General features: G+C 39.1%; 1 protein-coding gene across 1 annotated transcript in view; it reads right to left on the bottom strand.

The window, feature by feature from the left end:
- The window catches only part of DENND4A (DENN domain containing 4A), a 2,763,357-nt gene that overhangs the window by 910,832 nt on the left and 1,839,614 nt on the right, over positions 1–12,911 (bottom strand). The window contains exon 24 of the mRNA XM_044077857.1: positions 3,662–3,781. Within this exon, the coding sequence (XP_043933792.1) occupies positions 3,662–3,781 (120 nt within the window). The remainder of the gene's footprint in view (positions 1–3,661; positions 3,782–12,911) is intronic.

The raw sequence follows: 12,911 nt of genomic DNA on the forward strand, positions 1-12,911 counted from the left end.
TTGTAAGCATTTTTTGTTTTAATAAAGACATAAGGTACTGTTGGTATTTAAGCATGTGAAACTGGCAGTTTAAAGCCCTTACAGCTAAAGTAGCAGAAGTGTAAACTTTTTTCCCCCATCTATCCAGAGCTCTAGAATCCCTATCAGAGGGGACAGGGTTTTTTGCAGTGGAAGCCTAACCCCTTTGGGATCCTGAGAAATTGTTTCTGGGTCAGCAGCAGGGTTTTTATAAAGAAATTTATAAGAGTCAGGGACCCTGTAATACCTGTCCGGCTTGACTGGTGCAGGGGGTAAAGAATCAGGAGACAGACTGGATTCAGAGAAAACATCATCAACAATATCAAGCAAAGGGGGGGATAGCTAGGGGCCTGTGCTGAGGCAGTAAAAGAAAATATCTGAACCTTTTCTTGGATTCTGAATAATCTTGGCTCTCTCGGTGGAAATGTTCCCTCATGGTGTGCAGAGTTTCCCCAAAAGAATAGTCCTCAGGTGGAGAGGCCAAAGGTATAGATTCTTCAGCATCAGAGTCCTCATAGGGAGGGAGAGAATAACCCTGATCTGAAGAGGAATCAGAGGAAATAGAAACCTGGTCAGAGGAATCATAATCAGTGTCTTGCCTAGGCCTTTTTTCAGGAGGGGGATGGGAACCCCTGATCAAAGTAATTAAGTCTTCGGCCATTTTAAGCATCTGTTTCTTTGGCATAGATGGACAGTGCTGTACTTGTTTCTTTGTCTTTAATGGTGTCTTTGACTGTACCTTGGCTGCTGCAGAGGACTTAACAGTAAGCTGTGAAGGTCTGAAAACACCCTCAGAAGCCGATGCCTGCTCAGCGGCTCCGGGCCCATCTGAGGGAATAGTTTCCGTAGGCCCAATACTTTGAGTATCCAGAGGCCTAGTTGTCTCCAAGTGGGAGTCAGATACGGCCTGTGGCTCTGAGGTAGCAGGTGTCAGGGGCTGTGAAAGCGCCTCACTGAGAACCGGCGAACTGGCGACTGGCCTAGAAGAGGCTTCTTCGTCGGTTTTGGACCTCGGATGCCTGTCCTTTTCCTTGTCTTTGCGCTTTTTATGAATTCCGGCCGTCGGTTGTTCCGACGGCATTATATAGTTAAACTTTCGGCCAAAGAAATGTAAGGCAAAATCAAACCGATGTTTAATAGTGCGTTTGTTGAATCTAGCACAAAACCGACAACTAGTAACTTCATGGTCAGGGCCTAGGCAAGGAATACAGTAAGAGTGAAAATCCTTATGAGGTATTTGCTTCCCACAAGAAATACAATTGTTAACTTTTACTGACATCGGTCTGGAGCAAGAAAACGTTTCCCCAATACGGTACTTAGCTTTACTGAAGACTTCGGTTCTGAAACTCTATTTCAAAAATCTCAGGAGTCGGCCGACCAGCACTTGCAAACTGCTTTTGCTTCGGGCACCGCGCGGCAAGAAAGACTGAAGAAAATGGCGTCGGTTGCATCTTTTATACCCCTGCTGCACTGACGTCAGGGAAGAGGCGACATCAACCGACGCCGGACCTAGACTTTGGAACTCGGGCCGACTGCGGGTAGCCTGCCAGCAGGATAACCCAAGTGTAATGACTGCAACAGTGAAATACGATGAACATCTAAACAGTTGCCCCGTCTGCATGGCAAAGAGCAATATAGTCCTGAACACAAGGTTAAGGTTTGATTAGCAGCTTTGGATGCTGTAGAAGCTGGGAACAGAGGAATAGGAATGAGTGACTTACATTATTTCACTTATACTGGGAAAAGAAACTGGAGAACCTTGTGTAATTAGGTTGACTGGAAACTGTCTTGCTGGTTGTAAGCAGGGTACTATGGTAGCAAGAGTTTATGAGCAAGCTAAGTAATAGGCAGTGATACCTACATAATCACAGTCACTCTGCACAACTGGAATGTCCCGTCCCCACAGCCTTAAAACATGCCCACCTACCCCCATTTCTCACCTCTATTAATGGGAAAATGGCATACCTTAGAGGCCATACAGTGCAGGGTTATTCTCCCATGGAGAGATCTGCAGGTACAAATGAAGATTTAGCCAAGACCCCCCCTGCCATGACTGGCTAGAAGGACTGGGTAGGGGGAGTGTGATGGGCCAAATGGGCATTGATGGAGATTAGCAACATGAAGCAGTAAATAGCGGTCAAAATACATGATAAAAAATGTCTATAAGCATTACCTACTCATCCAGATTATATAGTCATTTTTTTTCTCTTCCAACACATATACACTTCTGAATGACTTTTTAGCCATTGACACTAACATATATATCCTATATGCCTCTCTGAAGTACATCTAGGGGTTTATGATTCTGTATCCAGCATTAGTAACTTGTTATCTCCAGAAAAGTGTTAAGGTATTCCAAAAGCTTGAAATGGTTCTACTTTGAAATATATGAGTATTCATTCAAGCAATGTAACCAAAATGGAGACAGGGAAAATGGGATGCCGCCTTGAGGAGATGCACTGGCCATACTATAGAAATTTACATGACGTGCCAATCAAGCAGTGCAGTCTTAAAAACAATAAAGATTACAATCAAGCATATTCAGGTCAGTACCAATTAGCTTTAAGAATCCCACCTGAAAGGATGACTGTATATGCCAATTATAATCAAATTAAGATTTCTGAAAAATCTGCTTAATTTTCTGTTTGAATGATGCCTACAATCTCCACTCCAAACTATCCTATTACCACCACCATCAAATGAAGCATGGAATTGTACAGAATTCTAACTGCCAAATGGCTACTCCAAGGAAGACAGGCTACAGGTAAGGCACTGCAGAAAATATGGTTATTGTCTAAGAGACGAAGGCCAGCAAGAAACAGCAACCAAGGAACCAGTTCAACCAAAAGTTTATTATATACACATAAAGCGCTTTTCATTCGATTAGTAATCAGAACTTCTTCAGATAAAACAAGCATTCAGTCTCCACTGTTTAAAACCATTCTTAACTAGTCATGTGGTTAATATTAGCATAAGTAATTGTTTTTTCACCATTATAAAAGTAGCCCCTTAGGTTCCAAATAAAACTATAGTTAGCAGCAACTAATGCATTAAAATAAAATAAAACAAGGTAAATTACACTATTTTACATGCTTGAAAAAATTACATATGTAAATCACTATCCAAGAAAGTGTTTTTTTTTATATATAAATTAATATATTTGCGATTACATTACACTATGGCAAAACATTTTCTTGAATAAACCCTTTATCTAGTTAAGCTCTTTAGTTTTAGACAACATAAGATAGAGCAGGTTTTGTTCAAACCTGGATGTTGACAGGCATTAAGATGAAGTTGCCATAATAATTCAAGTTTCTCTAATAAAAGGGAACAAGGGCCACCTCTAATGTCTGGGGTAATCTGGTCAATGGCTCTGAATCTGAAACTGAGTGGGAAAACTTACTATATGTCTAGCTAGGGCATTTTCTAACTTGCCCTTGTTTATGCTGTGTATGTGCTCAAACACGCTCCTTCAGTTTGCAATCAGTTTTCCCAACATAATAAGTTGGTTCCTTGGTTGCTGTTTCTTGCTGGACTTCATGTTTGTTGGAATTTTTTACTTAGTTTATTGTCTGACAGACTGCAAATACACCAACATATCAAAAGGAATCTGAGGAGGCAACTAGTATAAAAGGACACCTACATGAGCTGGAGTCGGTCTCTTTCATATTTTCTTTTTCTTCTTGCCCATACAGAGCAGCTGCATCTCGTTGTTTAACTTCTTCTTTAGACAAAGAGTTGTATCCAAGGTCTGACTGCCCTCCTGTTGGCAAAGGGGAAGTAAATTATAAAACAGCCAAGGAAAATCTGACTTTTTTGTGGGGGGTAAAATTAATTTTAATTAATATTATGTTTAATCAGTAATCATGATTAAAACTTAAAGAAATTCTGCTTTCTTTTTTTTTGGGGGGGGGAGGGGTAAAATTAACTTTAGGTTTGAATTTTCCTGTTGAAAATACACACAAGTAAGGCTGCAATGCTAAATCTAAACAAAGGAAAAACACCAATGTGCCCATTTCCAACTGATTCTACAGGAACAGCAGGTATTCTGATGTACCTATTACTAGTAACTTCACTGTGCCTGTACCAAAAAAGCATACTTAAAAACAGTACATACGGCACTCAGCTTTAGTACACAAACATTTTCCAGGCCAGATAAGCCAGACTATTAAGTGAAAATATTCAAAGGACACTTAAAAAATGTGAACACACAGCAACTGTGGTTTCCCATTATTGGAATGTAAAGTGTAGATATGGACTGTGCATTCCTACACTCCTCAAAAAAAATGACTTTGTATAACTTCCAAAAGCCAAGTTACCTTTGTCTTATATACTAAAAGACTAGCATGAAACAAATATGCAATTTTTAAATTAATATTGCACAGTATATACTACTATACATCATAATGTGTATTCATTCAAAATGTCAAATTTCTGTCATAGAACAAACAATATGCTGAAGTACATGTGAGGTACTCACCACAACAACTGACTTCTGACAAAGAAATTTGCAGAAATATATATAACTTAAGCTTTCTACTCACTAGAACATTTTATCAGCAGATTTTTTCCCCTAGTCCAAGCTAACATGCCTCCCATGCCAGTTCATCCCTGGCAATAGCTGGCATGTACTCTACACAAATCTAACACTAATTCATGCCATCTTCATTTCTCTTAGTAATAGACTATTAACTGCAGTGAACAAAATATATGCACAAGTTTCTACAGATCAGGAAAGAGAAACACTGCAGGAGCATGGTGGAAGGGTATATATAAAGGCGCAAGATGTTCTCAGTTTCACTATTAGGAGTACACTATGGTAAATACCAAACAAAAACATACTAGATTTGTCTGAGGAAGACTAACAACAGTAACAGATCCCCAAGCAGTATATTACCTAGACTAGAAAGCAAAGTCACAGATAGTCATGACATAAAATGAATGACTTCTTCTTCTTTCGGCTTTTTCCCAGTTAGGGGTCACCACAGCGGATCACCTGTCCGCTCATGATTGGCAGTGGAGTTTTACAGTGTCGAGTTGCCAGCCTGGCACCCAACCTTCCACAGAAGGCACACACACGCTCACACCTAAGGCCAATTTAGGGTGTCCAATCCACCTACAGCATGTCTTTGGGATGTGGGAGGAAACCGAAGCACCTGGAGGAAATCCACGTGATCACAGGGAGGACATGCAGACTCTGCACAGAAGGCACCCCAGCCGAGAATCAAACCGGAAAACCTCTTGCTGTGTGGCCATTCAAAAAAAAAAAAAGTCTGACCCAGGGACTTAAGTCTCCACCTAGCTGTGTGCTATGGATCCTGAGCAGGAAAATTTGTATAACTTCACTACTTCACCATACCTACCCAGTAAAATGACCAGCAAAACTTGAATAGTTCATATTATGTCAGTCCAAGATTACCTGAAAACTGCATTTTCTGTTAATAGATTTATAATGGGCAATGGTGTTTCCTGTAACTCCTACCTGGTTATACAGTTAAGTAGGAGGGATTAAGTGGAGGTTATCTACCACCCCTTTACAGATGGTATTACTATACAGCGTAGCTTGCAGAAACAGTGGGATATTTACCCTAAACATTAACACTTTATATTAATAGTTATTCAATTAGCACAATGATCCTTTTCTCAAAAGAATTCACGCTGCAGGCAGATATTGCAAAATTAGGCCAAAAACCTACAAAGCAGATAAAGTAGTGGGTTCCAGTCATAAGAGAGACTCATTTGTGATTGACAGTCTAATATGCAATCACAAATGTGAAATTTTCCATTTTGTTTTCAAAGACTTAGACCATAGTATCTTGGAGAATTTAGTTTTGTCCAAAATATAGTGATCTCAGAGTTAGCATTTTTAAACAGAGTGATTAGGGAGCTGCCCTGCACAAAAATAAAGTCAAGTTTTGACTGTGTCACTGTTAGTGCAATGCTTAGTTATCAAACATCTGAGTGTCGATCACTAACTCACTAAACTTGGTTTCAGAGCCCAAAGTAGCTGCTGCTCTAATAACATGACAGCTGATAAATCTTTGGTAACATTTTGTCACATTTTATTTTAACATAAAGCAGGTTAACCACTTAGATAACGTTGCCCCTGCTATTTGACAACTTCTCTAACCATGTAGGTACAGCACAAACTACTTATTGCTTATCACAAACTTTTGCCCTTCTTTACTTGACTCATTACACCCCTAGCAATTTTCCCTGCTGCACTTGAATTAATACATCCCTTTTCACCCCCTTATAAAACACTTCTCAATGTGCTCTTCTTCCTAACTGCCCACATTCACTGCTCTACCCTTTTCATGCATTTCCTGTATATCTATGTTATAAACATTCTAGATACACCAATTTGGAATAGGTAACCTAAACAGAAACAATTCTATACCATGCTGTCATATGCTATTACCACTATCCTCCTAAGCAATGCTAATATCTTCCATCACCCTCCTACATTATTTTATAACTTACTTCACTATATCTCTCAAACTCTTTACAAACCTACACAATACTTAAATCTCCCTTTCTACATAATTTTATAACTAACTTCATTACGTGTCGAACTCCTTGCAAACCTTTCTTTACTGAAATGAAAGAACACTAAACTTCTTTACAATAATGTTTCCCTTCTACAGTACTAATCTATTTACTTCTGCAAGATTTTTAAATCTGGCACTACATAGTCTTATTATTGATATAAATATTTTACTGTACATTTAACTCCAAAAGAAACAGGCCTGTTGTTGAGTGTAGGAAAAGTCACACAGCAGGCAAATCCATAAAACAAATCTGTATTCCAAACACTGCTAACCACACGAAAGAGCAAGAAGGCAATATAAAAATCCAATAGCTTTACTGAAGGTAAGCACTTTTGCAACCTCACTTCACATTTAAAATGCACATCACGAGGAATACAACCAATAAGATGAGAAGATAAAAACATCAACTCAGAAAATATTTTGTGGTCTGAAGAAGCAACCAGGGCAGGTTGCGAAAGCGCTTACCTTCAATAAAGCTATTGGATTTTTACATTGCCTTCTTGCTCTTTCGTGTGGTTAGCAGTGTCTGGAATACGTTTGTTTTTTGGATTTTACTGTACATTCGTACAGTGGATATAAAAAGTTTACACACCCCTGTTAAAATGCCAGATTTTTGTGATATAAAAAAATGAGACCACAATAAATCATTTCAAAACTTTTCCCACCTTTAATGTGACCTATAGCCTGTACAATTCAATTGAAAAACAAACAAATCTGCTAGGAGGAAAAAATATAAAAAACGTACAATATGCTGGTTGTATAGGTGTGCACACCGTTTAACTAATACTTTGCTGAAGCACCTTTTGATTTAATTACAACATTCAGTCTTCTTGGGTAGGAGTCTATCAGCATGGCACATGTTGACTTGCTAATATTTGCCCACTTTTCCTTGCAAAAGCACTCCAAATCTGTCAGATTGCGAGGACATCTCTTGTGCACAGCCCTCTTCAGGTCACCCCACAGATTTTCTATTGGATTTAGGTCTGAGCTCTGGCTGGGCCATTCCAAAATTTTAATTTCCTTCTGGTGAAGCCATTCTTTTGTTGATTTGGGTGTATGCTTGGGGTCACTGTTGTGCTGAAGGGTGAAATTCCTTTTCATCTTCAGCTTTCTGACACCTGAAGGTTTTGGGCCATAAGTAACTGGTATTTAGAACTGTTCATAATTCCCTCCACCTTGACTAAAGCCCCAGTTCCAGCTGGAGAAAAGCAACCCCAAAGCATGACACTGCCAATCACCATGCTTCACCATGGGGATGGTGTTCTTTTGGTGATGCGAAGTGTTGTTTTTGCGCAAAATGTATCTTTTGGAATTGTGGCCAAACAGTCCAACCTTGGTCTCATCAGACCATAACACATTTTCCCACATGCTTTTGGGAGACTATGTATTGCTTTACAAATTTTAGCCGGGCCTGGATGTTTTTCTGTGTAAAAAAAAGGCTTCAGTCTTGCAACTCTACCCCCATAGCCCAAACATATGCAGAATACGGGAGATTGTTATCCCATGCAGTACACAACCAGTACTTGCCAGAAATTCCTGTAGCTCCTTCAGTGTTGCTGTAGGTCTTTTGGCAGCCTCCCTGACCAGTTTTCGTCTTGTCTTTTCATCAATTTTGGAGGGACGTCCACTTCTTTGCAACATCACTGTCGCCCCATATTTTCTCCACGTTTTGATTACTGTCTTCACTGTGTTCCATGGTATATCCAATGCTGTGAAATTTTTTTGTACCCTTCTCTGATACCTTTCAACAATGGGATCCCTTTGATGCTTTGCACGCTCCCTGTTAACCATGGCTTTTGCTGTAGCAGGCAACTGAGTACATGCCAGGAAAATCCTACTAGGACAGCTGAACTTTATTTGGGGTTAATCACAATCTCTTTAATTGATGGCAGGTGTGTACCCAAGAAGACTGAATGTTGTAATTAAATCAAAAGGTGCTTCAACAAAGTATTAGTTCAAGGGTATGCACACTTACGCAACCAGCTTATTGTACGTTTTTTATTTTTTATATTTTTTCCCCCTAACACATTTGATTTTCAATTGAACTGCACAGGTGGAAAGTTTTGAAATTATTTATTGTGGTCTCATTTTTTTATATCACAAAAACCTGGCATTTTAACAGGGGTGTGTAAACGTTTTATAGCCACTGTATCTTGTAATTATGTTGATTGTTTCATGAGAAATGTAACTGTGGTTTTTCTGAGAACTATCTGAAATTCACTTGTTAATCTAAATGTATTGTGATGGAGCTTTTCTCCCTAGGCCTCTGCTGAGAATGGGCTCCGCCCAGTCAGACTTTCCTGGTCAACAAAGACAAATACATAAATAAATAACTAAATAAATTAAATAACTATCTGTGTATACAAAATATCAAAAGAAAGTCCAGCACTCAGCACGATTTTTTAATGGAAGCCCCACTACAGCTATTCCAACACAATGTTTTTCAGTCTTAAAAATTCCTCCCCCAGAATTAAGATCCACCTAAGATGTGCCACCCCAGAAATTCACAACAGACGCTCCACTATTTTATATCTTCGTTTTCAATGGCTACCATCTTATATTACCATTTTTGCAAATACGTATTCATTCTTTGTAAGACATTTTCTTCTGATCTATACCTTCATTGGTTTATTCTGGTATTTTCGTTCACTGCAATCACCTGTTGTGGTAATCTGGCATCCATATTCATCCCTCATCTACAATAGCCTTTTGAGCTACACGTAAACTTTCCATCCCATGCATTGTTGTCAACATATTTTGGAATGCCCGCTTCCTCACGTGAGAGGTAATAACATTAGCAGAAGTTGGTGTCCTACTCAAATCAGACCTAATAAAGCCATCATATCTCTCAACATCTTAGAGCATGAAAACTGGACAAAGCCTAAAATAATGGGGGAGGGGGCAAAGGACAAAAATGTGTACAGATTTTAAATATTGCTCGTACAAACTTAGAAAGTTTCAAAAATAACAGGATTTGTCTTAGCATGCAATTTATGAAGGATATGAACTCAAAAGTACGTCATTTAATGACTTCAATCCTCAATAACCAAAAATTTTATGTGGTAAAAATATGGACATTCTGCAAAAATGTGGACAGTTGAAAGGTATAAAAGGCACACACAGTACAGCTACATCTTTAAAGGGTACACAACAGGTAGCCTTGAAAAAACTTTAGGTATATGCTGCTTACTCAATTGTAACTTTGGTATTCTGATGTGCTGTTATAAGTTTAGTCTTCTTTGGGCTTTGTGCTAGCCAAATCAAAGATGGTAACAAAATGTTCTTACACAGTTCAAAATAAAAGCTAGCTCTTAGTACTTGAATTCTCAATGGAAACCTTTCAGTTGTCAGCATTTTGCAATGATTGGGTTGGGGAAAATAGAGACCCTTTCCAGACATTAATAAAAACAATACAGGTCCCTATTCAAATACTGGAAATGAGACTGCCATATCACATATCAAACAACACAAAAATGGTATAATTATTTTAAATATTAAGTTATTTGAAAAAATGTAGTGTGAAGAAATAACAGGAATATCCACAAGCTTGACACAACTCATGACCTGAAGCTTGCAGTGTTAATTCCCCTGAATAGTGATTAAAAATTACAAGAGTATAAAAGAATGAAAAATAAAAAATGTGTTAGTTATACAATCTAGATCCTTGTTTATAGTATATAAACCACAAAGCATGAGCAGGGCTGTCATATTTTATGCACTGGGATAATCAATATAAATTCCCCGAACCCTGAATGGTGATTACATAATGGAATAAAAGTACAAAAAGTTTTAATTCTAAACACTAGCCCCTTGCTTGCAGTAATACAAGTTACAATGTGCACACATCTGACACATTTCTTGGGCAGCAGCTATCAGTACAAATCTTTTTTGAACGGTAATTAATAAAAGACAGACTAAAGGACTAAACAAACAAAATCTTTTAGTTATACAAACTAGTCCTCTGTTTGCATGTACACATGACATATCCCTCAGGCTGGAGATTGCAGCATAAATTTCCCTAAATGCGGAATAGTAACTATACAATATAAAGATATAAACAATTATTTTTCTACCATAAGCATTATGAAAATTTGGACCCTCACAGTGGTAGTGGTGATATGATAAGAGAAAGTACAGTTGTGTAAGTAAACTTACCATAGCGGTAGATGTTTGAATGGTCACTGTTGCAGCAGCCTAAGCTATATGGGTTATAGGATGCTAAGGATATAACAGCTTGACAGCTTCCAAAGCTTCTAGGCACCTTCCACTCATCCAAGCAATTAGTCAGCTTGACCTGAGCTAAATGAAAAGACAGGTCTGGATGCCAAACCTTTAGAGCTTTCATGCCAAATGAAAGAGGGAGTCTAAGCCCTGAAAGGTCATTGCTAGGAGCAACAAAAAATAAATGTCCATGCCCTAGCATAAAAAAAACAATGGCTCTGACAATGCATAAAGACTGCAGAGTGAGACTGTGCTGTAAAGCTCTATCCCACGCTAACAAGGCTAGTCTGCATAAGGGGTAAGGCCTGGTTCCCCCTTGCTTGAAGAGATTATAGGGACCAAAAGTGATTCAGAGAACTGAGTACCTTGATAAGGGCAAGCATCTCTTTTACATTCATGTGCTTGACTCTTATTACAGATTTTGTTAGTGCTGAAGCCAAAACAGTCTTGAGATAACACTGAATTTTCATCATGTGGATTTTGGCAAAAGGAACCATGGGAATAATGGATGTCATGTACCCCACTGCTCAGAAAAATTCCCTTGAAGGAAGGACTGGAAGAGAAGGATAGACTGGAAATAAGCAGATAAACAGAGGACCTTGGGAAGAAGGAGACAAACTAACACTGGAATGGTCTGAATCCTGCAACCCAAAAATACCTGGTCCTGAAAAGGAGTCAAAGCAGACTTTTTAAGATTCAGGGTGAACCCCACATTGCTCAGAAACAGCACACTGAGGTGCTGATTCGGAAGCAGGAGCTACTGAGATGGGGCTTGAATTAACAGACAATCCAAATAAAGGAAAACTTGAATTCCCTGAAGTATGCAGAAGGCTACCACAGAGGTCAGACATTTGGTAAAGACCCTTGGAGCTGTAGAAAGACCAAAAGCCAAAGCAGAGAAATGATACTGACAGGAAGAAACAGAAATGTAAACTCTTCCTAAAGAGAGTGTGAATAGGAATATAAAGTTAGACATCCTTCAAATCCAGAGTTACCAGAAAGGCTTGAGGAAGCAAGTGTTTGAAGAGACAACACCCTGAATGAAGGGACCTTGAAAAAGGTGTTGAGGAAAGACAAGTCTAGAATGGGCCTCTACAACCATTTCTTCTTTTCTTTGAACCAGAAACATTCTCGAATAAAAACCTGTTCCATACGGAGACAAGGGAATAGGTTGGATAGTTCTCTGTTTCACCAGATCCAGAAGAACCAAAGGAAAATGAAGGACCTGGCAAGGAGGAGGCTGAAGAAGGCTGGAGAATGGATGAAGGGACTTCCAAGACATAAAATAACCATTTTGGATAATGGAGAGTACCCAGGTATCTGCAGTTATAAGTTGCCAAACAAGAAAAGAGTCAGCAAGAGGGAAATAGCAATCTATCAGAGGAGGAAGGAAGGCTGGAATTCAGATGGAGGCAGATTTGTCAGGACAAGAAGATTTTTGACCCCCTGAAACTCTGACAGGGCTTGTCTGGGAAAATTCACTTAGGAACCACCTGGCTCCTAAGCAGGCTGTCTAGGCTGCCTATGGGAAAAAAAAAGGTTTAGATGGATAATTCCTTTGGAACATATGGATAGGGGAAACAAAGATTTGCTTCAGGTCCTATATAACTTTACCCTTATTCTGGAGAGTTTTAAACAATTCTGCAGCAGCATTACCAAAGAGTTTCTAGTTGTCTATGGAGGAAACTAAAAGTTTGGCCTTAATGTCTTCAGGTAAGGCTTTAAAGTGTAACCATGAGTATCGCCTCATGACAGATCCAGAGGTAGCAGCATCGTAACCACATTTAATGGAATGGCGAGCCACTGGATAGGCAAACCTCAAAAGAGAAAGGGCAGAATGCTTACTGTCCATATCAGGCATATCCGTCAAAATCTCCTCAAACTGGGATAGAAGAGACAGGATATATCTAGTCATGTGTAGCTGATAATTAATGGACATGAAGGCCAAAGCAGCAGGAGTATGCACCTTTTCCCCATGCCTCTTCATAGCATGGCTGATCTTGTCAGAAGGATAAAAGCTTGTACACAATACCAGCTTGAATGGCTTACCTGTGAACTTGGAAACAACAGAAGGATCAGATAAAGGACTTCTGCGTGTGTGTGTGTGTGTGTGTGTGTGTG

The sequence above is a fragment of the Protopterus annectens genome, chromosome 7.part0 (genome assembly GCF_019279795.1).
Source record: "Protopterus annectens isolate FY-2018-M chromosome 7.part0, PAN1.0, whole genome shotgun sequence".
NCBI classification, from domain to species: Eukaryota; Metazoa; Chordata; order Ceratodontiformes; family Protopteridae; genus Protopterus; species Protopterus annectens.